At 44.5% G+C, this 25,343-nt stretch overlaps 1 protein-coding gene across 1 annotated transcript in view; it reads left to right on the forward strand.

The window, feature by feature from the left end:
• CTNNBL1 (catenin, beta like 1) overlaps positions 1-25,343 on the forward strand; it is a gene marked incomplete at its 5' end in the record, with an annotated part of 47,251 nt that overhangs the window by 13,174 nt on the left and 8,734 nt on the right. The window contains 6 exons of the mRNA XM_009701903.1: positions 1,524-1,596; positions 1,880-1,938; positions 2,685-2,833; positions 9,011-9,192; positions 19,939-20,036; positions 20,976-21,056. Of these exons, the coding sequence (XP_009700205.1) occupies positions 1,524-1,596; positions 1,880-1,938; positions 2,685-2,833; positions 9,011-9,192; positions 19,939-20,036; positions 20,976-21,056 (642 nt within the window). The remainder of the gene's footprint in view (positions 1-1,523; positions 1,597-1,879; positions 1,939-2,684; positions 2,834-9,010; positions 9,193-19,938; positions 20,037-20,975; positions 21,057-25,343) is intronic.

Raw genomic sequence — 25,343 nt, forward strand, 5'->3', positions numbered from 1 at the left:
GATTCCCCTGCTTGCTGCCACAGAAAATAAATGTTCAAGGGGTTCAAAACTTGGTGCTAAATGTGTCTTTGCTTTGCCCTGGCATGTATTAACTTTGTCTGGGTTTGGAGATGTGCAATCAGGCAGTGCTTTTCCTCGCTTATGTGCTGTCATGGGGAGCTGCACGCTAATGAAACCCTCACCCAGGCGCCTTTGCTATTGGCAGTGCTTCATCTTGGATCTCTTGCCCTGAGAGATGTGGTTAGAATTAAACCAGGATCTCAGCATCTGGGTAGAGCGTTGTGCTGCTGAAGAGCATCTATGGAATGAGTTTGAAAATCAGGGTTCTGTCTAGGCGTCGGTAAGGACATCTAGCACACAGCACAGAGCGTGAATTTCTGTTTTCTGCCTACCTTTCAGGTTTCATAATGGTATTCTGACTGTCAGAGCTGCCTGGGAAAGCTCAGATGGAGAGCTTAATAGCTCATTTCTCCAAACTTAAGCAGGGTTTGATGATGCTGTGTGCACCCTTGAGAGAATGGAGCGTTGTTTCCTAATGCTTGCCATAGGACAGCAGTTGGCATGCACCGTGACAGGAGCTGATGGAGCTGTACAGCACCAAGCCACCTTCCCCCTCTCGTGCCGCTGATTGCTTGGAAGTGTGATGTGGTTGCTATAAATACTGTCATTGACAGAGTGGTTGGGGATCATTTGGAATGAAAAGCTTTATTTTAAAGTCAATACTTGGTGGCATTTGGGATCTTCCTGCTTTTCATGTTTCTGTGTTGCGTGGTCCTTGTGTATTGTGACCTTTTATTCGACAGCAGGTTGGGATAATTGGCCCACATGTAGCCTTGCGCAAGAAGGTGCACTCAGTCAAGCTGCAGGTAGTTGTGCATAGCTGGTAACTGATGATGTTTAAAATTGTTTTGTTGATTTTATGAATTCCATCAGTAAACCAGTTTGCATTATTATCTGATCGATTAATGTTTAGTCTGTTTCTGTAGATGAAGCAGCTTTGGTAGCATGCAAGACCATTGGATTCAGTTCAGAATACCACTTCAGGAATTTATTTTTTTTTCCTTCAAATTCAGCGTTTTGATTTCATTATGTTGTGGATTTTTTTGTTTTGTTGGGGGTTTTTTTAACATATTTGAGTATGGAGGGAATGTATGAAATAAAAGTTATGTGACAACATCATGGAAAATTTATCACAGGAAACAGATTCTATGTTGCAAACAACTGGAGACTGTTCTCAGGGGTTTTGAGCCAAGTTGGTCAAACCTACTTATATAGGACAGGGTGAAGGACCAGAGCTGAGTTTCTACGCATGCGTGCATGAGCACACACATCCTCCTCCATCGCCCCTGAATCAGAGAGAATTGTTACCGTTTTGTCACTGAGGCATACTGCAAAATTACCGCTGCTGTATTTTGGTTTAAGTGTTTCTCATATATTTGGTGATTTGATTAATGGATTCTTCAGATCAGTCAAACACAGAGCGCCGTGCCCTGATGGGTCTCTTGTTCCTTCTTCACCAACAGGCCAAGATGCCTTTTGATGCCAACAAGCTGTACTGCAGTGAGGTGCTGGCTATTTTGCTCCAAAATAATGATGGTGAGACGTGCCTCTGATATTGATATTCTGTTAGGGTAGGAATTGAGGCTTCTTTTAGATCACAACAGCACTCTTCTGCCTTTGGTTTCCCTTTGCTTGTGCTCTCTCTCCTGCGTGTGTGCTCTCTCGCATATGCATGCACCCTCTCTTTCTCTGCAGCTTTTGTACTCTGTCAAGCCGTATTGATTTTGTTCGCTGATGTATCAGTGTTAGATGGCTGTAAAATCTGACAGTTAGCTTCATTTTTCTCTCTCTTTTCCCCCTTCCCCCCACCTCCGTCTAGACAACAGAGAATTGCTTGGGGAGCTGGATGGGATCGATGTGCTGCTTCAGCAGTTATCTGTGAGTAATTCACATACGCCCTCTCTACTGTCGGGAGACTCGCAGGCTGGGTGTGACGAGGTGGAACAGATTCTGGGTGTAGTGCTGTCCTGGCAATCTGTAGATACTGAAGCACAGCAGTGCTTTATATTTAGTGATCGCATAGTCCCTGAATAACTTCCATGCAAATGTATCATCCATGGTAAGTGAGGTTAATCCCTGTTTTAAAGATGTTAGTGTTCAGGTATGCAGAAGTTAAATTATTTTGTTACGATTGCATGGCACGTTGGAGATAGGCAGGGTTGGAATTTGGCCATCTTCAGCATTCTCCACTCTAAGCACTAGGCTGCATTGTGCCTGCATTTGAGCTAGCTGAAGGTAATGTGTTTGTAGTTCATTTATATTTCCTTGAGGTAGTACAGCAGCACCTTCAGGTGTGCGTTGTGCCTAGGAGTTCTCTGGTAACAAGCTTATCCACATACTTTTGTGAACTGCGCAATCAGTGAATTTGCCTTTCCCTTTGGAGGCCCTGTGTTGTATTTGAAGTCACACATTAGACTGCTGCACATTTGTTGGCATACAGTCAGGGCAGTAAAAAAGGGCAGCAGAGTTACAAGAGAGAATGCATCAGTGACCTGTATGATTGCTGGCTTATGCATATCAGATGCTGAAGGCTTGTGATGTAAATTGTTCATTTATACTCTACAAGAGTGTGGATCAAATTGAGCCCTCCATTTTGGGGTAATTTTGCTTTCTTTGTCATGCAGGTGTTTAAACGACACAACCCTAGTACAGCAGAAGAACAGGAGATGATGGAGAACCTGTTTGACTCCCTTTGCTCCTGCCTAATGCTCAGTTCCAATCGAGATCGCTTCCTGAAAGGCGAGGGCCTACAGCTGATGAACCTGATGCTTAGGTACCCAGATAACTTTGTGATTTTTCTTGCCTGCTTTTGATGTACCAACACATGTTCTGGCTAGGTATTTGTGTTTTTCTGTTTATAAAATTTTCGTGTTAGCATATTTGTCTGTCTTCTCATTCTTTTTTGCCAGCATGTAAGTTGGACCATCTCAGACATATAAGCTCCACTCTTTGTCTTTAGCTTTGTTTCCTAAGAACTGGGATTACTACGATAGCTGCTGGAAAGTAACAGCACAGATCTGTGTGGCAGACACCAAGATGAAAGAATGCTGTAGGTCAGGCCACTAATCCTCTAAGGATTTAAAAGACCCCTATGAGGGTAAGAGAGAACCTTTGGATGTCTCTGGGGAAAACATTTTTCCTTTTGTTCCCCAGTTTAAATTTCACTGTGTTATGTATCTTCTGAGCTGGTGAATTTTTGTGGATGTTGATACAAAAATGGCATTTGTAAAACAGGCATAAGTATGCATCTCTTCTTGTGACGTGTTTTGTCACACCATGAATCTCCAGGGCTTCTCTGCTCTATATTCACTTTTATTCCTAGCCTGGTACTGAATTGTGTCTTCTGTGCTGACTGGCTTCCTCTCAAACTCAGGGCTGGGAGCAGTGGGGCTCTGTCTGGCTTTCCCTGGTGTGCTGGGCTGCGTGCTGTGGTTGGTTAGCAAACACCAACAAGAAATGATGTATTCCTGCAGTGCATGGCTGGGTAATGTGCAGCAGCAGGGAACCGAATAAATAACCAAACGTGGATTATTCAAATAGGAACACTGGGTTTTCTTGAGGCTAATTAAAGTGAAGCTCCAAAACTAGGAATGAGAGGGAAGCCTCCCTCTGCCTGGAGCACTAAGCTGCTAAGCTAGCCTTGCAGAACTAATTACTTGGAGTTCTTGTGCCGTGTGGGTGGGACTCAATGTTTGGATTTATAATAGCTTTTTTCCCCATTTTTGGACTCTACTGTTTCCCTCTCTCTGTACCAGGATCCCAGCTGGAAAATTATGGTAAGAGGAAAATTTCTTCCTGGATTTCCCCCCCCGCCAGTAGTTGTGACGGGCTTAGGAGGGACAAAGCATGACTTCACTGCCAGCAGCAGCTATGTCTAATGGAAGGTGTTTCCAAGACCTCAATCTTTTGACGCTTAGGAACCTAACTTATTCTACAGTATGAATGGGATTGGTAAAGTGACAATGGAAAAAAAGTAACAATTCATGGAACATTTTCTAGAAGCTTATATCACTACTGTCCATAAGCATGGACTATACTGACAGTTGATTTTTTAATTTTTTTTTTTTAAACTCTTCTAATGTAGTTCAGATAAGTAGAAAATTTGAAGTTCTTACCTGGCTGTTTGAGCACATAATATGAGTTGATGGTTGAGTAGGTCTTATCCCCAAAGCAGCTCCCTTCTGGCCTTGACTTATTCTACATGGCAAATCTCATTTTGGAGAGGGCAGCACCTAGCTGGACAGAGAGATTAAACTTCTTGCGTCTAATGATGTCTTCAGACTAGAGTTGGAAGCGTTAAGCTGATACTTTTATTGCTGATTCATGTTTTCCTCTTTTGAAGAGCTGCCAACTGCCTTTCTTAGTATTTCATACTATTTGTGTTGTTGACATGTCAATTCATTCCTGTACACAATTTTCTTTTTTTGTATTAATACTCCTAATGAATGAAACTTCAGAATTCTGACACAGATAATCATGCATGTAACTTAAAACATGTGAAATCAGTGATACTCAGCACATGCTTAGAGCTACTTCCATACATCAGACTGGCTGGCTGGGTCAGAGCTGCAATGCTGTCCTGGAGCTTTTACTTTTGGTGGGTGTGGTATTTCCTTATCGGTGTTGTAAGCTTGCTTCTGGTAGGCACGACATAGATGTGACTGTACATGTGTTATTTAAGTAGTTAACTCAGATCTTTAGAAATGCGGTGCTAAGCTCTGTTATCTCCTGGCATCTCTTGAAAACCACCTTTCTGGGTTCTAGGTTTTTGTGCTTTGTCAGTAGTAAGAGAATGAATGACGTTAGAGTCAAGTGCTCTATGGAGAGCATAGGAGATGATTAAGGTAAAAGCACTGGTTTGTGGTGATGAAAATTAGGGAATGGATGCTGGGAGGAGGTGGCTACATTAGGAGGAGAAGCTTTGGGCATGCTTAGCGGCTCCATGGGGGGGGGGTACTTGCTTTTGCAGGTCATGGTGTGATTGAAGGTAGAAAGCTCAGCTGGACTTAGCGCTTTGGTGAGGAAAATAGAACACATTTTCTGTAGCTTTCAAACCACCAAACAAAGTGAAGTGTCTGAGAACTGACACTGCGAGGTTTTGGTGTTTGTTTGCTTGTGGGTTTTTTTAACATATTTTAATATCCAGAAGATATTAAATGGCTATTAATTCTGTTAACCTCTGTTATCATTGGGAGTTCTCTTGGTGTATGCTTGAAAGCTCTTACAGATGCTTGGTTTTTCTTGGACAGTAGTACTGCTTTGGTAACCACAGGCTGGCATTGTAAATAGGGAGTGAACCTTCATAGTTGTGATCTAGAGAGCTGCACAGGAGTATTACACTTCTGTATCTTCTTGATACCTTCGTGATAAACAACAAAGAATAGAAATGCCATTCAGTTGTGATTGACCACCACAAGCAAGGCAGAATATTTTTCTCTCCTGTCAGTGTCCTCTGAAGACTAGGGGGAGAGATCTGTTATTTTTTGTTTTGACTTTAAAGGCGGTTAATCATTGTACCATAGCCTGTGCAGATGAAAGGACAAACAAGCGAAGTTGAAAGTTTATTGACATGATGGGAGATAGATAAGCTGTGTGAGAATAAAGATATCAGGCTTGAATCTCCATTACTGTCTTAGAGAACATAGCATTCTGTATCTAGTGCTACGCAATACGTCTAGCCAAGTTGTTTTGTTAATAATGGTCATGCACGCAGACCTGCAGAGAAGTATAGCATCTTTCAGCTGAGCATTTAACATGCTCGAGAGATTCCTATAGACAGTAATGAAATCAGGACTACTTTCTGTTATGCTGAGCCTTAAAGTGTATGGCCAACAGCGAAAGACGATGTTGTATTGTGTGAACTTCTTGTTTATGGGGAGAGAGTGGTAACGCCTGAAAATGAGAACAATGTGGCTGATGCACCTAACGTGCATGCCCATAGCAAGCTGTGTCCTGGACTTGCAGTGTTGACGGGGACTTGCAGGTGGCCCCTGGGAGCAGAGCTTCACCGCGCAGGCATGTGGGAGGTGAGCAAGGCATCTGGGAGAAGGGGAGATTGAGAAGGACGGAGCCTGTGACAGCAGAAATGAAGCAGGGAGTTTTGAAGTAGGATGAGAGCATGGGTATGTATAATTATTGGATTTGCATCTCTGCAGCAATGGAGGCTCGTTTATTTTATGGAGTGTCTTTACCAAAAATAAGATGGTTTATCAAGGTGGTAACCACCAGTGGAAAGTTTCTCAATGTCACATAGAATTAAATTCAATTTTATTTTTTAGGTCATGAAGCGCTTTTTAGTACACAGTCCCGCAGCCTTGCCTTGGTAACCTAAATGCAGTTTACCTTACAAAGCCAAAAGAGAGAAAAACAGGCTTGTAATGTCAGTTCCCTTGCGCACACTGACAGGAAGCTTATTGCTTTTGCTGTAAAATTGTGTTAAGGTTTGGAGGAGATGTAGGCACTCGGTTCCCAGGGGATGTGTCAAGAAGATTCTCTGTTGCATAGGAAAAATGACATGTGGCTTTCCCAGTTACTAACTGAAGGCACATGTGTTTGCACATAGACAAATGCAGCAAAGGGAGCTTACGGAAACGTGCATCACTTGGGCAACACAATTTTCTATTCTGCAGCTGTTCGGTGGCTTTTCTTGACCCTCAAAAAAGCATTTGCTCCTGTACGGCCAAAGCAAGGTGAAAACAGACAACTCTGTACAGCTCCTCAAAGCCTGACTATAGCTATTTCAGAGTATATTTTTTTAATGATTATTAAAATCCTTTTATGTTTTCTTGTCCTGCTGTTCCAAATGACCCCATGGAAACTTAGACTGTCTCTTTACTAAATCTTCTGGTTAATTAAACGGAACTGTTTTATGCAGCACTTTTTCAGGAAACCTAGTATTCTGCTTTTGCTAGATTTTTGCAAAGTAAGAGATTGTGTTATACTAATCTGGAAAGTCCAGATAATGTTAGCACCTCTTCTTTTTGAAATAATAAATGTACCAAAAGAGTTCTCAGATGTAAAGGTATTAAAAGGACGAAAACAACGGTTAGCAAATAAAGTCGTAATTCAGAGTTCCCTGTGAAGACTGAGGTCACTCCCTATTTGGTGATACTCACATATGCTTGTCTTTGAATTAGTGTTCAGCTAAAAGTTACCTCAATAAGCACAGATGAGACTAAGATAAACTGCTTGCCCTCTAGCAGAATAAATATTTCAAATAAAATCAACTCTAGACAGTCCAGTCAAGCAGCTATTGATCTCTAAAAGCCTGAACTTAAACCCAATGAATATTCCAGAGATCAGCTCTCTGCAACCTTCCTAAATGCTGATCAATATGCAATTACTTTCCCTGAAAACATTTCTTATATTGTCTGGCCTAAGAAGTCCCTTATTTTTAGCTCCCTGTAGAGGGGAGGTGGGATTGTTGAGCCCCCTTCCTGCACTGCTCCTCGCTCATGGGTAGAACTCGCCGCTGCACCACATCCGAGCTGCACGTGGTGCTTTCAACAACTGCTTCGTGCCCATCGGAAGCACCCGCAGCTGCACCAGGCAACGTAACTTTCTTTTAGGCTAGGATGTTAATCTATGGTTTTTTAGTTTGCCTGTTGTTAGAGGTTCACAAAGTTCAATCTTTGAAGGAAAGGTGCTCTGGAGCTTGACCTTCAAGAAGCCCTGGACAAGAAGACTGTGCTGATGGACGTGAGGTTGGCGTGGCTGGCTGCCGGGCGGCTAGGTGTGCGCTGCTGGCAGGTGGGCAGACTGGTGCCACACTGCCGGGTTTGGCAGGGGTGAATGCTGCCACCTCCACGGGGGGAGAACTGCATCAGCGGTTTGCTCTTTATAGATCTTTGTTCCAGGTCCACAGTAATAGCTGAGCACCGTATGGTAGTGCGGAGCAACTGGTGTGTGTCCGAGGAGAACTCATCTCTCATTGTCACTTCAGGGGAAGAGCACAGCTTGTTTCTGGGGGGATTTATTTTTATATGTGCATGTAGCTATGTATTTGTTAGAGAATACATTCTCTTAGAGAAGAGAAAATCAGAGGAGATTACCATGCGCTTGGAGTGGAAGGTGGGGGGCCTTGTGACCGTCCTGTGCTGGGGGGAATGTCCTCCTGGGCTGACCTGGCCTTTGGGCACGCTGGGGGCTCCTGTTCTTCAGTTTGCGTTGGCTCCTGCTGGCATTTACCTGGTCTGTTGGTTTTACGGGCCATATTAGCAACCGCTTTTTCAGTTCATGTTTCACAAGATATTTTTAAATTTCCCTTGGATGAATTATAAATTCCTCTGTTTCTGGTTTGAGAGGTACAGGACTTTTGGAGATCATTTTCAGATCATCTGTCTGTTACCAGTGTGAGTTACCAGCATCAGCACTCTGAACTCGCATTAAAACAGAATAGCACAGAATGTATCTGCATCCTTCCAAATGTGATTTCTGGAGACAGGGTTTTCTTCATTATAGCTGTCCACCAAGCTCTGCTTACCAAACTTACTCCTTTATTGAACTGTATTATTGCTAGATCTAAATCCTGATCTTTTTGGTGTGACAGTATTTACCTTGTGTACCCAGCCCAGTCTCCCCTGCCATTTTGTGCTAGAGTTTGTAAGGTGGTGAAGAAATAACTTCAATAGCCAAGAAATAAAAAATAAGAAAATAAAACCATAACAATAAAATATATAAAATGAGATAAAAAGAAAATAGAAAATAAAAAGAAATGAAAGACATTAAAAAAGAAATAACCAACAGAATATTTTCAACCACAGTTTTGGAAGGAGACTGTTTGTCAATATAATGTTTTGGCTTTTTGAAGAAAATCTTACTTAGCTTGTACTGAGACTCTTCTTACTTTCCTTGTCACATTTTTTTCACTGTTCATGCTATCTCTTTAAAGCAGTGTGGTCCAAAGCTCCTCATGTCCTTGAAAAGTTTAACTTGCAGCTTCTTTTCACAGAGAGAAGAAGATTTCCCGCAGCAGTGCCCTGAAGGTACTGGACCATGCCATGATTGGACCGGAGGGCACAGACAACTGTCACAAGTTTGTTGACATTCTTGGTCTGAGGACCATCTTTCCACTCTTCATGAAATCACCCAAAAAGATAAAGAAAGTTGGAACAACTGAAAAAGAACACGAAGGTAGGCATGCTTCCTGATCCTTCTTACTGTCATGGAGGAGGTGAATGGAAGGCAAGTGTCTGAAAAGTACCTGCAAGGAGGAGGGAATGGCACACCACCAGTCTCTTCAGGGCTCCTCCTGCGGCTTTTGGGTCCAGGCAGCCTGCCTGCCCGCTCCCGCAGGCTAGCTGTTGATGACACGCTTGCCCTGCTTGTTTTGGTATCAGCAGTTTCTGGCGATTCCATTTCATGTGCTGTTAATAAGTTATTTTACTCCTGTAGGGTCTGTTGTTTGAAGCTCTGACTCTTTGATGCAAAACTCTTTTGAAGAGAGTAATGAGGCAACTACAAATGTCACCTCAAAAGCAGTATTTTCATGGCTCTGAGCACTGAAGTGTGACTCGATGAACATCAGGCATTGCAGAAATAAACTGCATGCTTTTGAAGTTGCCTTTTTTTTCCCTTTTTCTATTTTTTTTCCTCTCTCCCCTGGAAAACTCTGCTTTAACAGAAATCTGCTGTGGAGTATTACTGCAGGACCTTGTGCTGACTGAATCTAGGGTCAGTCCCTCCTGCTTCTCTTAACGTTACCTTTTCCATTTTCTTGGTAATTGACTATGTCTTGGAAGAAACTTTAAATACTGACAGTGATGCTTGACGTTTTGTGCGAGTTCATTACTCATCTCAGTTCTATAAAGGGTTTATATTGTCAAAAGCTGAAGAGGTGTGAGTGGGTCTCAGGCTTGCCTAGTATCCATCCTTAACTCTTGCAGCAAACCAAGGGAAAATGGAAGGAAATGACAACAAAATGGGAGCTCGAAACCCAAATACCCTGGTTTGGTACTGTCCTTGCAACTCAGATAGAACCAGATGTCCCGATGTTCTCCAAAGCAAAGGCAGGGAGGTGCTGCATCCAGCAGACCTCGCCGGGCGCTGAGCTGAGGCACCGACTGGGACTGCACAGCCCCTTTCTCTGGAAGAACCGCAGAGCTGGGGGTGGCTCGATGGGCATCTGCTTGTTCTTATCCTTCCTGAGGACAGAGTGGTGAGGAAGAGGAGGGGCAAATTCAGCAGCAGGCGGCTCTTTCCTTTTTGAAAACTGTGCCAGTGGTGAGCTGGTAACTACATCCGTTCTAGAGCACCAACATTAAAAGACTGTAACACTCTATTAATGAAGGTAGCAGCTTGGCAAGGCATGCTCTGGCTGCGGCAGCCCCAGAGGGGGGCTCTCGGGCCCGGGGGCGGGGCTGGTGTTGGCAGCGCCAGCCACAGAGGTGGGCTCTAGGCCCCGGAGGCGGTGGGGCTGAGGCGGGATGGTGGGTCGAAGCGGGAATTGGCAGTGCTGTGGGCTGTGTGTGCACATGTGGCAGCGGCTGCTTTCGTAGCACGGAGAGAAGGGGCTTACCTGCAGCCCAGCGCTGGCCCTAGGAACGATTCACACGCAAGCTGCCAATTCTGACTGCCTTATCTGTCTTGTATTGTGTTGCTTGTCTTGGATAGATAATGGTGAGGAAGAAATGCTGTCGTGTGTTCTGGGGTTTATGTAAGAGAATTGCAGAGAGTGCAGTTGTGCTTAGGTGATGGATTTAGGGGATGTTTTGAAATCTTCATTTGCAGTATTAAAATAAGGTGGTTTAATTCTTCTTACTGAGAGAAAGCTTGAGCTTCTGAGAACAGATCTGGGTCTGCGGCTCATGTCGTTGACTTAATTTTTCAGATTGGGAAAGTGAGTTAATCTCTGTCTCATCTGCTTTGTCTTGAGACTGCAGATGACATCTGTGCGCAATCTTGGCTACTGTGAGGATTAGGTAGCAGTCTGGAAAGCCCTAACAGGGTCAGTTCCTAACTATTTCTGTGATAAGGGTTAAAAAAGCAAACCTGCCCTCAGGAAAATGGAGTGATCTGTGCAAACAGCCTTCATATCATACCCTCATCTCATTAATATTCAGAAGAAATGGAAGACCTTAAGATGAGTCCAGAAATCAGTTTTATTAAACTCTCCCTAAAATGCTGTGGTAGTAAGTCCAATTTTCTTTGTTTTGCATCACTGGGCAGGTGAGTTACTGAATTTCTAACGATGGGAGTTAATTGAGATGTTTAACAGAGTTCCCCTGGAGTCTGTCACAGCCATTGTCCTGACACGTGTATAAGCAGCATAGTATATGTTTTTACTTTGCCAAATGTTGCACCAGCAATACAGTAATTACTCTGTGCTTGGGGGCACTGCTGGTTGATGGTCAGCTCCTGTAAGCCACTGGCTGAACAGGAATACTACGAAGTCTCCTTGGTGCCTGCTGGTTTTAAAGGAAATGGTGCAGGTCTAGCGTGATTGAGAATCGATGCCCTCTGTGCTGTGTTGATCCTAGGAACACCCTTCTTTCTGCATATCTCTTTATTTATCAAAAAAAATGCTAGCATTCAGTCCTCTCTTGTCATCTTCTCTTGTAAAAACTTTATCTTGTGTTCAAACTGTTTAAAAAAAAAATTAAAAATTAATTAGAATGATCCTGTTCTGCTAGGAGAGCGTTCATCTATATGTTAAATGGAGGAACGTACTCTAAAGGATTGATTAGACTGGCTTTGTAGCAGAGGCATTCAGTATTTATTAAGCAGTTCTAAGGAGCTGTGCTGTGAAAGCGTTCACTGTAATGCCATTGAGACTGCGTCGGGACAGGCACTCGTGGTCATGCTGCAAAATATGAAATTCTTGATGGGCTATTAACGCTGGAGCCTGATTACAACTGCTTAAAGGACAACCCTGTTAGGATGCTTCAGCGCTAGGTGAGGTACCAAACAGCTCTGCCAGCAGCATTTGTCCACTGGGACTCTTCCTCCGCAGCTTGTCCTGGGCGTCCCTTTGTCTGCAGCTGCAGAGGTGCTGCCCAGATGCGGGTCCCTGCGCTGGCTGGGGCTCCAGGATGCTTTGGCTGGAGCTGGCTGCAGAGACACTCTTCTCATTGGGCGTCTGATGCTCCACCTGCAGAGCACAGCATCTTTCATATGTGTCTGGTGGTAGGAAAATACTCCCCTTGCCTTTATTTTATAGTGGCCTTGCTTTTTACATAAGAGAGAGTCTATAAAATAATGTTTATTTTATTGTCTTGAAGGCAGTGTTCTGAATGTGACAAAATAATAAATACCCTGATGAAAAAAAAAACTCAATGTGACTTGGTGAGCTTTTGTTTATTACAGAAATTTATAATCCAAATTAAATTTGATCAAAATAACTTTTCTGTAATGTATTTCTCTGTTTTTAAAAGCTAGCATAAAGGTAGTAGTGCTTATTAGCTACATTTTAAACACTGTCAGTGTTTAAAAATTATTTTACTCTAGGGAGCCTGTGAACAATTTAAATCCAAACTGCGCATATTTATGTTTTATATACACTATGTAATTAAGAAAAAAGAAAGGGAGCATTTCTTAGCTGTCTTTATGGATGGTTTGAGCCTGAAGATTGGACTGGTGGTGTCTAACTGACTACACATTATATACACTTGAATTTTGCCTGACTTTGTACTGATCGTGGTATACTTCTGAGAGTATTAGGGTTGGGAGAAAAAAATCTCATTTAAAGCAATTTCTCTTTTTCTGAGGCAGTAGAGCAAATTAAAACAAATATTTTGCCATTGAAGACAGAAATGGGCTAGAGTTTTCCTATGTGTGTGGGGTCAAAATAGCTGTGAGTTTGCAGCCAGGTTGGCCAGCCTTAAAGAGAAACAGCCCGTCGTTGTAGAAAGTAGTGTGTCTTGGGTATGGTTTTGTGGTGAGGTGGTTGAATGGTGTTAGCGGGGTCCCCCTTAGATGCTGCTTGGCATTGTGTGGAGTGAATGGAGAGGCAGATGGGGCAGGTTGTAGGAGGTGGAGAATTAGTGCCAAGTGTTACTGCAGCAATGCATTTAATTCCACTAGATGCTCAGTGTTTGCTTTTGTGATTGCTCCCTGCAATCTTCCTGATTAAGGATTGTGATCCCTCTGGTAGTGTCATCCAGACGGATGTCGGGCCAGAGGCTGAGCGCCATGTACAAGGTATGATACAGCATAGCTTGGCTGTAGCCTTTTGTTGTGGCTTGTCTACGTGGTAAGTAACAAACACGTGGTAGTATAATGTAGCCTACCTATAGTGAGCATTGGTGGAAAGGTAAAGGCCAAACTGTGGAGAAAATGTGAGACTGGGGCTACGTTATTGGTCTAAGATGGTGAGATCTGCCATGTTCGTGCGTTCTGAGGGGACACCCTGAGGGGAGCCTAGCTGCCTCATGGCTTCAGTGGAACTGAGCTGGAAGGGCAGACGGGGCAGAGGCGCAAGTGTCCAATGTGTGTGATTGCAGGATGGGAATTCGGCTCTGGGTGGTTCTTGACATAAATATGGGATAAGATTTGAAATAATACTTCTATATTGTGAATTTTGAAGTGCAGGGAATGCTGTATGAGTGTCTGTGTTCCAAAATCTCTTCTGTTGCAGAGCTGAGGGTCAGCTTGTCTTCACTGTCCATAAGGGTGCAACAACTCTTGGCACTGGACTTAGCACAGCGACAGTTGAATCAAAGCGTTGGATGCTAACTTGAAGTTCTTGAACAGACTTGGCGAGCTAAAAATGCAGAAAACACAAATTTCTTCTGAATTAGAGAGTCTGTAGTGAAGCAATCATAACCTGCTTGGCAGGCTGTACATTCTCCTGTTCTTTCTCAGGATAGTTATTTGCGATCTAGTTTTGCTCACTTGGAGAGTCTAATGAACTATAAAAGGATGTTTGTCCAATTCATCTTCATTTAAATGCCTTCTCTTGACTTAGATGTCAGTTTTACTTAGGAATGCTTAATTTGACAACCTGAGAATTAGTTCAGCCAATTTCCAAATGGGGATCCCTATCACTGTGGTTTTTTGCCTGTTTGCCCTCTAACAATAAGGAAGCTTCTTTTGAAGATACTCAGTGTCCTGGTTTTGACTGGGATAGAGTTAATTTTCTTCCTAGTAGCTGGTATGGTGTTGTCTTTTGGATATGTTCACAGCAGCGTGCCCCACCAGCTTTCCCCCCGGTTTATATACTGGGCATGATGTCGTATGGTATGGAATATCCCTTTGCCCGGTTTGGGTCAGCAGTCCCGGCCGTGTCCCCTCCCAGCTGGGGCAGGAGTGAGCAAGCGGCTGCGTGGGGCGTAGTTGCCGGCTGGGGTTAAACCGTGATGCTCAGCTATACACTTCCTCTAAAAAAACAACAGCAGCAAACCCCATTTCTTAGTAAATGCGCTCTTACTCCTTTGTAATGTACGCTGAAAGGGAGCAAAGCCCTTGGTATGAATACCTGCTGCAGAGCTAAGTTCCCTGGGCATGGAAAAGTGAAAAGGCAGCAACAGAAAAACAGCCTGGTAAAGAGTTATCTTTATTAACTGAACACCCTTTGCCAGCCAGCAGAAGATATTTTTTTGGAGGGTCTTCTGAAGTGAATACCTAGGGAAGGCATCGGTTTGTTTAAAGAGAGCTTTATTATGCCAATTTGTTATTTTACCATCAAGCCCCCAGAACGTGACAGGAATCTGTTACTTGGATGAACCGTGAAGCTGAGTACAGAGTTAAATTTATCTCAGTTAAAGTTAGCATTCTCCGTTACAAGAACATCACAAAAATAAACTTTCTCAGTTGATAGAAAGAATTTTGTTTTACATTCAGCATGATGGTTGGATTCCAGCTGACTGGGGCCATTGTGTGTGGAGCTTTTTCAACCTTTCCAGGCCTCACTTCACCCACTAGTAAAAATCAGTATTTCTTACTGTTGCCAGTATTTTAAGATAAGATTTTTCTTGGCAGAGTACTGTGATATTTGAGTGCATTACTCTTTTAAAATGCAGATTATTAATGCATGTGAAAACAGGTAAGCTTATTAGATGCTACACCATTAGAATATAGCATGGCCCCGGTTCCACCTGTAATCCTGTAAGGAATGAAAACAGTAGTGGCGTGCAGAAGCGGTCAGTCTTCCATGACTTTACAAGCTGCATTGCAAAAGCTCCGTCGGAATGCATTTCACATGCACCTGAAAGCTGTGCAGAGGGGACTCCAGAAGTCACCTCTCCTTCTGCTGCTGATTTCTGCTGGGTCGGTCGCACACCTGGTCCCGGGGCATTCTGGCAGTGTGGCCTCGGTGCAAGCGTCCTCCCTCCGGGAGCTGGGGAGCTGCTGTCCTTAGGCTCTGCCAGGGGCTTCCTCCAGGTTTCCCAGCAAGCAGATGTAAAGCCGCAGAGATTTGGGCGTAGGAAGGGTAGAAGTTTCTGAAAGAGGTGCCTTTTTTTTTTTCTTTTCCCCTGGTACCTTCCTGCTCCTAATTAGAAACCACAATTTATCTTAAGAGTTCTTTACAAGGCAGAAGGCTCTTAAATGTATTCTGTGGGGTTCTTCAGAATGCCCTGCTTGTCCACCTAACGGGTGCTGTCCCCCCGCACCCGAAGGCGCACACCTTCCCCTTCCTCACGGAAGATGCTTGCCTCCTCTGCATCAGTATGGCAGGGGAGCGTGCTTGAGCTTCCTCCCCTGCTAGGCAGATGTCCATTATAATGAAATGTAAAAAAAAAAAAAGAGGTGGGGGGGATGTGTGTGAATAATAAAGGCAGAGGAGTGTAATGTTATGGCTTGATTTGACAGGACCTCCTGCTGTTGCAGCTGCCAGTGCCAGCCATGGAATAGATTAATCTGTATTCCAAGATGCCGCAGCTGAAGTCAAGATCGATCTAATTAGGGTCTTTTAAACACTGCTTGCATTCTGAAGTCTTCGTTCCTGTCTGGGGAGGGAAAGACTCCCAAGAGCTCGAGGTGATCCTGGTCTAAGCAGGACCATGGTGCATCTGGGTGAGCCCATGCGATGCGACCTGCCTAGAACCGGGGCTGGGGCTGGCACGGCGCGGTGCACTGCAGCCTCGGCGTCCTGGAGAGTAGCCGTACGTGCGGGTGAGCCAGCCGAGAGGACAGAAAACAGCATTACCTGGTAATAAGAAAGAAGCCTCTGCCTTTCCATATGCCCGAATTCGTGAGGTTTTGGGATGTTTGTATGAAAAAAAGTTGTTCTTGATGCATACTAGCTGCCAGCTGATAACTGTTATTCCTTTAAAGGAATCTTTGGTGGTGCCGAGCATGGCTTGTTTTGGTGTTTGCTTTTCCAAGGAAACATATTTAGTCGTTCTCAGAAATGGGGGCTAGGCAGCACCTTCTACCTCTGGTCTTGTCTGTTGCTCTCCCTGAAAATAATGCTTTTTGTGCAGGTGACGTGGACTTTGGCTGAGCATTGACAGGGTTATTTAGAAGTTCCCAAAAATATTCAGAGGCAGGCAGGCTGCCCGAGGCATCGCCCAAGAGCAATGTGCAGCTTGTGGCCTCAGTCTCTCAGCTGACATCAAAGCTGGGCAGCTGCAGGTTTTGCTTTCTGAGGACTCGAAACAGCACCAGTTACTATTCATTTTCCAAGGAAGATCCGTCCCTGAGCAATATTGTGATTACGGACTTTTAAAATTTCACAAATGTGAGATACGTGTTGGTGCAGTCTGTGGGAAAATGGCAAGACCCCCGTGTCCGCAGAAACCTTCGCTCCCAGGTTAACACCTCTCACTTCTGATTGCTTGTGTAAGTGCTTTGATCTGTTGAGTGATGGATTCAGCCACTTATCCCATAGCCCTGGTGTTCTTGCATGTGGATGGTGGTGTTTGTTGGGCCAGGAGTCGCATTACAGCATAATTGGGATTTTTTTGAGGGAGCATGAAACACACTAGTACATTTTTTTCAGAAATCTTATAAAAAAGGTGGTTTAGATAGTTCAGAAATATTTCAGTAATTTTTTTTTTTTTTACATTTTGACCAGGCAACTAAATATTTCCTGGATTTTCTGGAGTGATATATTGAAAGAATAACCTTGTTCTTCAAAAACCTGTGTCAGCTCCTTTAGACTTCTCAGTAATTTTAAAGATTTTATTGATAAAATGGATAAATATCTGCATGTGAGCACCAAAGCAAAAATGATGGCTCAAATACATTTCCTAGTAGAGGAATATTGAAGAAAAAAAAAGGCAATTAAGTTATATCATTGGTGATATTACTACTAAAATACTGTGTCAACACTTCTGAACGCTTCCAAAAAAAAGAAGATTTGGGAAAAATTAATGTGAAGTGCAGAATGCTGGCTTCTTTCTAAAACAGCAGAGCATCCATTGGGATATTTTAGAAAAAAAAAGTCTTCATTTTGTTGCCTTTTTTCACCTTAAGAAAACAGGATCTTGCAAGGACTTTGGAGGCTTTTACAATATTTTTTTAATGTAGACGCTTAATTTGGTGTCGCTTTTTGTGGAATAACAGTTTCTCTGCAGCGAGAGCATGCACTGACATACCCAGAGCCATCCTTCACCCCCGTGTTATCCTGTCGAAATGACAGAGCAGCCGCACAGTGCTGGCCACCCGATAAACCTGTTATCTCCCCTGCTCCTCCTGCCAGCAGCTCTCCCGCTCTCTTTGGTACATGAAAAATTGACACCACCTCAGGCAGAAATCTGTTTCTAAGGAAGCTACGTTTCTAAGTAGCTAATGAAATGGGGGGTGTGCGTGCGTGTGTACAGCCTCTTCTGTTTGCTGCCCTTATGTAGCGTGCAGATAATCTGTGCTGCAGAGAGGGCAGACACAACTTGGACAAGCATAAGCTGGCAGTTAGTGTGGAAGCTCCCTGCAAACACGTCGGTGTCGCTTGTTCTTCGTATGCTGGTGCCATTGATCAAGGCTTCTTGTGGCTCCAGGCTAGGCAGCACTGTGGAAATGCATGTTAAAATGGTTTGACGGCAATAAGATGAAGATCCCTTTCCTCTGCGGGTTGCATTTTCCTCTCTGAAAATAACAAATCTTGACACCCCTTCTCGTCTCCCCACCACTGTGGGTGAGGAAATGTGTATGGCCATTATTTTTCATCAGTTTTAATCAGCAAGATTACAATGAGGACGTCTTGGAGAAGTTAGAGTTTTGAATGTATTGAGATATCTAAAACATAAGGTCTGTGCTTAATGCAGGCCTGTAGGCAGGAAGCAATACAAAATGATTTGACAAGGGAGAGAAACTAATGCCTCTCTCATTTGCTTTGTGCCTTTGTGCTTGGTTTTATTTCCCCTTATTAAAACTATATACTCTTTGATATTGGCAACATCATTTCTGGTGTTGGCATACATTTTGCAAATGATTTGCATCCCTGCATCTCCGATGTATCTCAGGGGTGCAGAGGTGCGGTGCATGGCCGCTCTGCTTCCCTTTCACAAGAACTGGAAGGTGGACACCTGCCCCGGGCTCCTTTCCTCGTCTCGCACTGGATCCTGGGGGTGACTTGGTTCCTCCTCATTGCAAACTGCTCATGGGCAAAATGAGAGAGAGCCAGAGCCTGAGAGGTGTATCTTGAGAACTTGACTCGAAATGTTTCAAACCTGGTATGATTTTTTTATATATACATAGAGAGAGTGTATAAATTCCAGATAAAACTGATGAATCCTTCTGAAGAAGCAAGGACGCAGAGAAGCACTTGCTTTTGTACTTCACTGAAGTCTGGTACAGCCAAATATTAGCGGTTAAAGAAGCGTAAGACACCTTATGTGAAACAGTGTGCTTTTGGAGAAGATGATGTTGCTTTCTGTCCCTTGAGGAGCCAAGAGCTTAAGGCCCTATTCTGAAACGCTGTGTTTTTGAACACCACTTGAACCTGGTGTTTTGTGCCCCATGTGGTGAGGGATGGTGAACGGGGGCTGTGCTGGGAAGTGTGCTCAGGAGGAGCTTCTGAAAGGTGTGCGAGGTGCAGGAGCAGCAATGCCACGCAGCCCTTCGGTACCATCTTTGGTGGTCCCCCACCAAGGGACATCCACGTTCCTGCAGAAGTCCTCAGAGCTCGGTCCTGCTCCTCAGCAGGAGACCAGCATTGCTGTGGGTTCGGGCCACTTGGTTCAGTCACCTTTCAGAGTGAAGCTGTGGTTGGACATGAACACAGATGTCTCTTGTGTGCTTGCAGCCTTGGCTTTTTACTTGGCTCCAAGGTTTGTGCTGTAAAATATGACCCCCAAGTGCGACTGAGAAGACTGTAGAACGTGTTTATTTGGTCGTTTCTGGTTTGTTGTGGCACATTCATTCATATTCATTCCATGGGATTTTCTGTAAATAAAAGTGGTTTGTTTGAGGATTTTTTTTCCTCTGGCTAATACCATTTAAGTCTCTGCAGGAGCTGCACACTGGCACAGTTATTCCTTTCTCAAGCTCTCCTATTTCAAGAACTGTCCTCTCTTTGGTAACCTAAGGGTCATTTGAGTCAGTGCCAGCTTTGGCCAGGATTCCTTTTAGCCCCAAGGGAGGAGGCAGCGTGCTGTGCCTTTAGCTGTGGTGGACGGTGCAAAAAGAGAGTGTGTGCTGCTAGGCAGGCACGCCAGCCTGGGGAGGTAAAGCGGAGCAGAATTTGTGCTTTATGTAAGGTGCTTTTTTTCAGGTCATGGAGGAGAAGCAGGGTCACTGCAGCAGGAGCAGTGCAGCAGAGCCGGAGGAGACCTCGCTAGCTGGGCTGTGGTGGGCAAGGAGCTGCCGGTGCTCCCTGCGAACACAGCTTGCTGCTCTCGCTGCTGCTCTGCCTCCTCTTGCCGGTGATGGGAAGGAACCAGGGTTCCGCTTATCAACAGCTACATGTGGGAGTGCTAGTAGTAAATTTAATGGCATATTACAGAGAAAATAAGCTCCTGTTCCTGATCTCAGCATGCAATTTTCATTTTGTGTCCCTAGAACATGTCTGTTCCATCCTGGCCTCCCTTCTGCGAAACCTGAGGGGACAGCAGAGGACGAGGTTACTGAATAAATTCACAGAGAATGACAGTGAGAAGGTGAGTGCTGAATATGTCTGCGGTGTCAGGGCTACCAGGCTGGGAGGACACTTGATAATGGCAGGGTGCCTGCGTACACTCGTGAAGTTACTGAAAAGCCGTCAGTGTATCTGCCTATAGAGACTTGTACTCTCACAGGCCATCGTTCGCTCATTCACATTGTTATCTACAAACAGGGGAACTGGAAATGCCTTTAGTGCTCGGCCTCCCGCATCACATGTGCTCTTGTTTTCTGGTGCTTTTGCACATGGTAGTAGCGATTCTCAGTCCTGGGTTGTGTCTCTTTAGTGGTGTTTACTCTGGGAAATTCTTTCCAAAATATTTACATGGTGGTGGATGGATCAAACAGCTGTGAAACAGAAAGAACAGCTTTTGCAAACCAGTAACCTCAAGAGATTTGTAAATTCCACCACTGGGGAAATACTAGTTCCTTAGTATTCCTCATTAGTGTGTTTTAAAGGTGTTTTTCATAACCTGTTCAGCCAATTGCAGAAGATTTCCCATTACTAGATTGGCTTTCAGTTGCCTAATGCAGTTCAGAGGAGAGCAGGAGAGCCGTAAGAGGTCTGGTACATTTAATATAAGCTTGGCTGCATGCAACATGGACAGAAAGGTCAGCTGAAGAAACCAGGAGAACTGGAGAACCACAGCACAGGAGAGCGAGCGAGCTGGGGATGGGTGTCTATCCTCTGCCTTTTAGCTCGAGCTGATGAGACCATATTGTGATACGGGATTATATTCAAATGCCTGCAGACTCAGCGTGCTCATCCAGCCAACACTTGTACCGTCCTTCTGTAATATATTCCTTCCTGTGAGTGACAGAATTGCCTGTTACTTTGTGAAGACTGCAGCTGGGAGGAAAACAAAATAGCATGAAGGATTAAAGATGATTGCATTGTTCTTTTTTCTTGCTTAGGTCTCTCTCTTCTGCCCTCGCAGGTTGATAGGCTGATGGAACTGTATTTTAAGTACCTGGATGCAATGCAGGCAGCTGATAAGAAGATTGATGGAGAGAAACATGTATGTATTGCTTATGTTTTGCCAGCTCATGTCTATAATACCTCTGCACAGGCATGTCGTTTGCACAGAACTTTTGGCTCAGCCTGATCACTCTTCTGAGCCATGCCCTCATACCTGTGCTGTTACCTCTTAATTCTTGTTGCTGTGCTCTCCAGCTTCTAGTTAACCTCGGATAAAATGGGCTGAGAACTTCTCTACAGCAACTGCTTCTGGCCTTTTCTTAGAGTTAATTTTACTGGGAGGGCCAAAGTCTGCTTCAATTTGCCTTCACTTTTACTTGGCTGCAATCTTGCTTGGTTTGGCAGATGGAGAGTAAGTGAAACGCAGAGAGACAATTACATGATAATGTGCGAGGCCTCCTACCCTGGTCTTTAGAGTTCTGATCAGCTATGAGAATGCGTCTATTTTGATTAGTTAGATGAGGCTGCAGCCAAAGGCTGGTGTGCTCTCTGCACACCAGCAGTGAATCGTTTGAATGACATGAGCCTTGGTGCTACACAGTACTTTCTTGGAACTGAAGCTGGAACAGACTTTCTGAAAGAGAACGAGCTGTTGGAGTCAGGAAGCAGCTTGCAGAGCTGTTAGCGAGCTTGGCCAGCTTCCCACAAGATTATCTATATCGGCACTGAAGAGGGTGTGAGATTGATTAGCACTGACGAGAGTAATCACTGCAGCCGCCAGTAATCAGTGCAGCCACCGTCCCCGCATGCGGGTGAGCTCGGTGTGCCACGGGCTGCAGCCCCCTGCCAGGCTCCAACAAACAGCTGTCTGCCCACTGCCAAGGCTGCTTCTCTGGGAACTGGCAAACATTCCGAGGGCATCAGAGCGCTGCTGCTGCTCAAAAAGGCACGGGGTGAGTGATGAACGGAGTTGCTTTTGCTGCCAGCATTCAGGCTCCATATGGACAGCTGCAGCTTCACAAATGAACGGTGGCCTGAAGAAAAACAGCGTTTACCCTTTCCTGCTATCCCTCCACGCTCCATTCATCGTCCTTGAAACAGAGCAAGAAATTATTTGTTCTTTACATTTTGGTGTTGGTGTGTGGGTTTTAGAACTCAAAAAAGCAGAATGGATTTTTCTGGCTGAAGACTTGCGGTGTATCAGCAGCTGCTATACAGAGCCCTTAAATGCAACATGCAGAGCTAGTGTATGTGCCCTTCATCCAAAAAGATCCTGAAGCAGTCTGCAAATGTTAGCACCTGTAGCAAACAGCCAGCACAAAGCAGAAGTGAAGGGAATTTTACTGTGAAGAAGCTTGTGTAGAAGCTTTTAAATTAATAATATTAACCCATTCATGTCTACTGATGCACAGGAGAAGAGAAACCCAAGGACCTCAGGTTTTCCTCCTGTATCCAGAAGGCCACTGTGCTTTTGCCCCACTGCAGGGCTCTGTAGGCTGGAATGGCCAAAATAAATGGATGTCAATTCTCCTGTTAAAGCTAATAATAGCATTTGGCAGAAACATCTCAAATGTGCAATATATTTGGAACAATGTCTGTGAAATACGATGGTGAGGTTCATTCCTAGCTTGGAACACTCTTGGAATTTTCATTTGCTTTGTTTTGTAGCGTCCTCAAATGGTCAGTGGGACACAGTCCCCTGAGATCTGAAGTGGCTTAAGCATTTTCCCCACTCAGAAGTAGGGAAAAGCCATCATTTTGTCTGTCAAATCTCGGCATTGTCTGGCTATGACAGGATTTATGGAGCACTTTACTGTTTCTAGTTGTGGCATGTGAATCACTGAAGTGGATGGTAGGAACACTTGGTCCTTTAGAAACTGTGCTATGTCACCTGGGGTCTTTTGACCTTCCTCTTGCAGTAGAGGACATAGTACCCCAAAAATGTGGTATGTAGATCCTTACCTTTCTCCCTGCCCCAAAGAAAAATGATACCTGATGAGATTTTACAGGTTCAGCCTATACTGATGAGAGCAAGATCCAAGTCTGGATGGACAGAGTATCCTGGTGTAAGTCTTGCATTACAAGAAGTGAAAACCTACAAGTCATACAAGGAATGACAGAGTGTATCATACCTGATGTTTTATCTTTAGTAGTGCAGTTGGCATAAGAAGCTCCTGCTCTTGCTGTTCTCTTCCTTTTTCTTTCTTTTAACTTGGCTTATTTTAGTGACCTGGTTTATAGCCCAGCTCTTCAGTCTGTGGCAGTGAAGGTGTGGGAATAGTTCAGGGTAAAAGGGAGGGGAGGAATTTCAGAAGCTAGCTGTTTCTGAGGAGGAATGTTTGTAATGAAACTGCACCCTTAATCTGGACAGTGAAACAGGATGAGGTTTGCTGAGTCCCTTCTCAGTGTTACCTACTTGTTTGCTCCTGTGGAATCTATTCAGAAGTCACCAGAGGTGATAATTTAGCAATTACCCCAATTGCCTTGTGAAACCCAGGAGCAAAGTCCATGTGAGCATTTGTCTCCAACACCTGATGCCTGTCTTGGCACTTTTCTTAAGAATTTTTAGTTAATGAAACCTAAAAAATATCTTGTCCCACTCTCAAATTCTTTAATTCTTTCTGTAGGAAATAGTGCAAAATCCTATCGTTTTTAACTCCCTCTAAAATGAGGTATAATTACAGATGGCAGCAATAGCCGTAGTGATCTCTAAAGTTGGTAGGAAAAGACAGGAGATGGTTTAATATTATGCTCAGCAGGTTTATTTGATAAAATATTCTCACCAGACACTTTGCGCTATAATGACTTACAAATTACATGCTAATTGTGCTACAGTTAAGTCATTCCATCCTTGAAAGGGAGAGGTGGAACTCCTAGCATGAGAGTAGTGTCCACAGATTGGGATAACTGAAATAGGAATTTGTATTAGTCCATCATTTCCGTTTGGTTTAGAAAGACCAAATTTCCTGGAGTTGTACTGAGGGCAGGACGCAGCGTCCTGGCAGGGGCTGTGTTAGTGCAAGTGAAAAGAACACAGCTGTGTTCACGGGAGGACGTGCGTGCTTTGGAGCATGGCTGAATTCACGCTGTCTGTACTGCGAGCTTTTCCAGCAAATGGCCAGCAAGCTGAGGTAAGCTTTGAACTTTCTTGCTGAGACTGGTGGGTGTTTTTAGGTGACTGCCCTAACCTGGTTTCTGTTTCTTACTGCTGAAGTTGGGATTGTGCTTTTGCAGGAGCTGCTGCTCTGTTCCTTCTGACTCAAGCGATGGTATGTTTTGTAGCAATCGCAATGAGCTTTTCTGCTCTTGCAGACTGGTGGTTCAATTTACAGAAATTCAAGCGTGTTTCTGCTTGTAAGGCAGAAATAAACAAAGTGCTTCTCACAGCAGAGGGCTCTGATGGTTTCTTGTGCGGTTCTGAGAGCTGCTTGGTCACCTTGGTGTGACCTGGATGCCTCCCTGCTCTCCTGGCTGCAGCAGAGCCTGTACTGGATCAGGGCTAACTCCTGACCGTTCTCTGTTTCAAGGAACATGGTGGTCAGTCTGCTGAAGAGACCATGTCGTCTGCAGCCTCTGCCTGTGAAAGAGGCCTCTGGGGAAATCGTTGTCACAGCTGTGAGGGGAAAGCAGATGGTCCGGGGCAGTCCTCGTTACAGTGATCTGATTTCACCCGAGGCTTCTGCTTGCTCCTCTCCCGTTGCAAGTGTCAGGCCCAGTCTCCTGCGTACCCTTTTTGACTAAGGGCTTAGCCATGACCTTGAGTTTAGCTATTAGCCTGTGGTCTGAAAGCGTCTCCTGAGCGTGCCCCTCCCCAGTAATGCAGACAGAAAGTAGTAAGGGAGAGAATCTGTTCTTGGTGTAAGAGACAAGTTACAATAGTTGATTTTGTACGTGGCCATTCGGAACCTTCTCCTCTCTAATCACCTGGACTGGCCTCACTCTGGATCAGCGCCCATCCCTTCTGCTCTGCCCAACCTTGCTGTCTGCTGGGGAGGGTGAATGAAAGGTGAGGAAGGAGGAGGATGCGGAGAATCTTTGGGCCCTACTCCAGTGTCTCAGTGGAGCGGATGTGATCTTTTGTATAGCACTGGCAGATCCATTGTGTCTTTTGGTTTCGAGCTTCTAGTTGACACCTCGAGGCCTGTCAGTCCTGCCTCATTAGTGCGAGAGAAGCTCATTTTAGCTTCACAGAAGCCCATCTTATTGCTGTCTTCTCCCATCAGCAAGAGGCATCTCAGTACATATTGTTGGCAGATTAGAAATGGCATCTGAGTGCTCATTTGGAGGTTAGCGACTTGACAGCTTTGAAAGAGAGACAAAGTGGAAAGGTGGCTATTTGGTACTGTACTGGGAGGCAGATTAGCATTTAAAGGGTGGTTGTGGTTTA

The sequence above is a fragment of the Cariama cristata genome, unplaced genomic scaffold (genome assembly GCF_000690535.1).
Source record: "Cariama cristata isolate BGI_N322 unplaced genomic scaffold, ASM69053v1 scaffold2676, whole genome shotgun sequence".
In the NCBI taxonomy this organism is placed as follows: domain Eukaryota; kingdom Metazoa; phylum Chordata; class Aves; order Cariamiformes; family Cariamidae; genus Cariama; species Cariama cristata.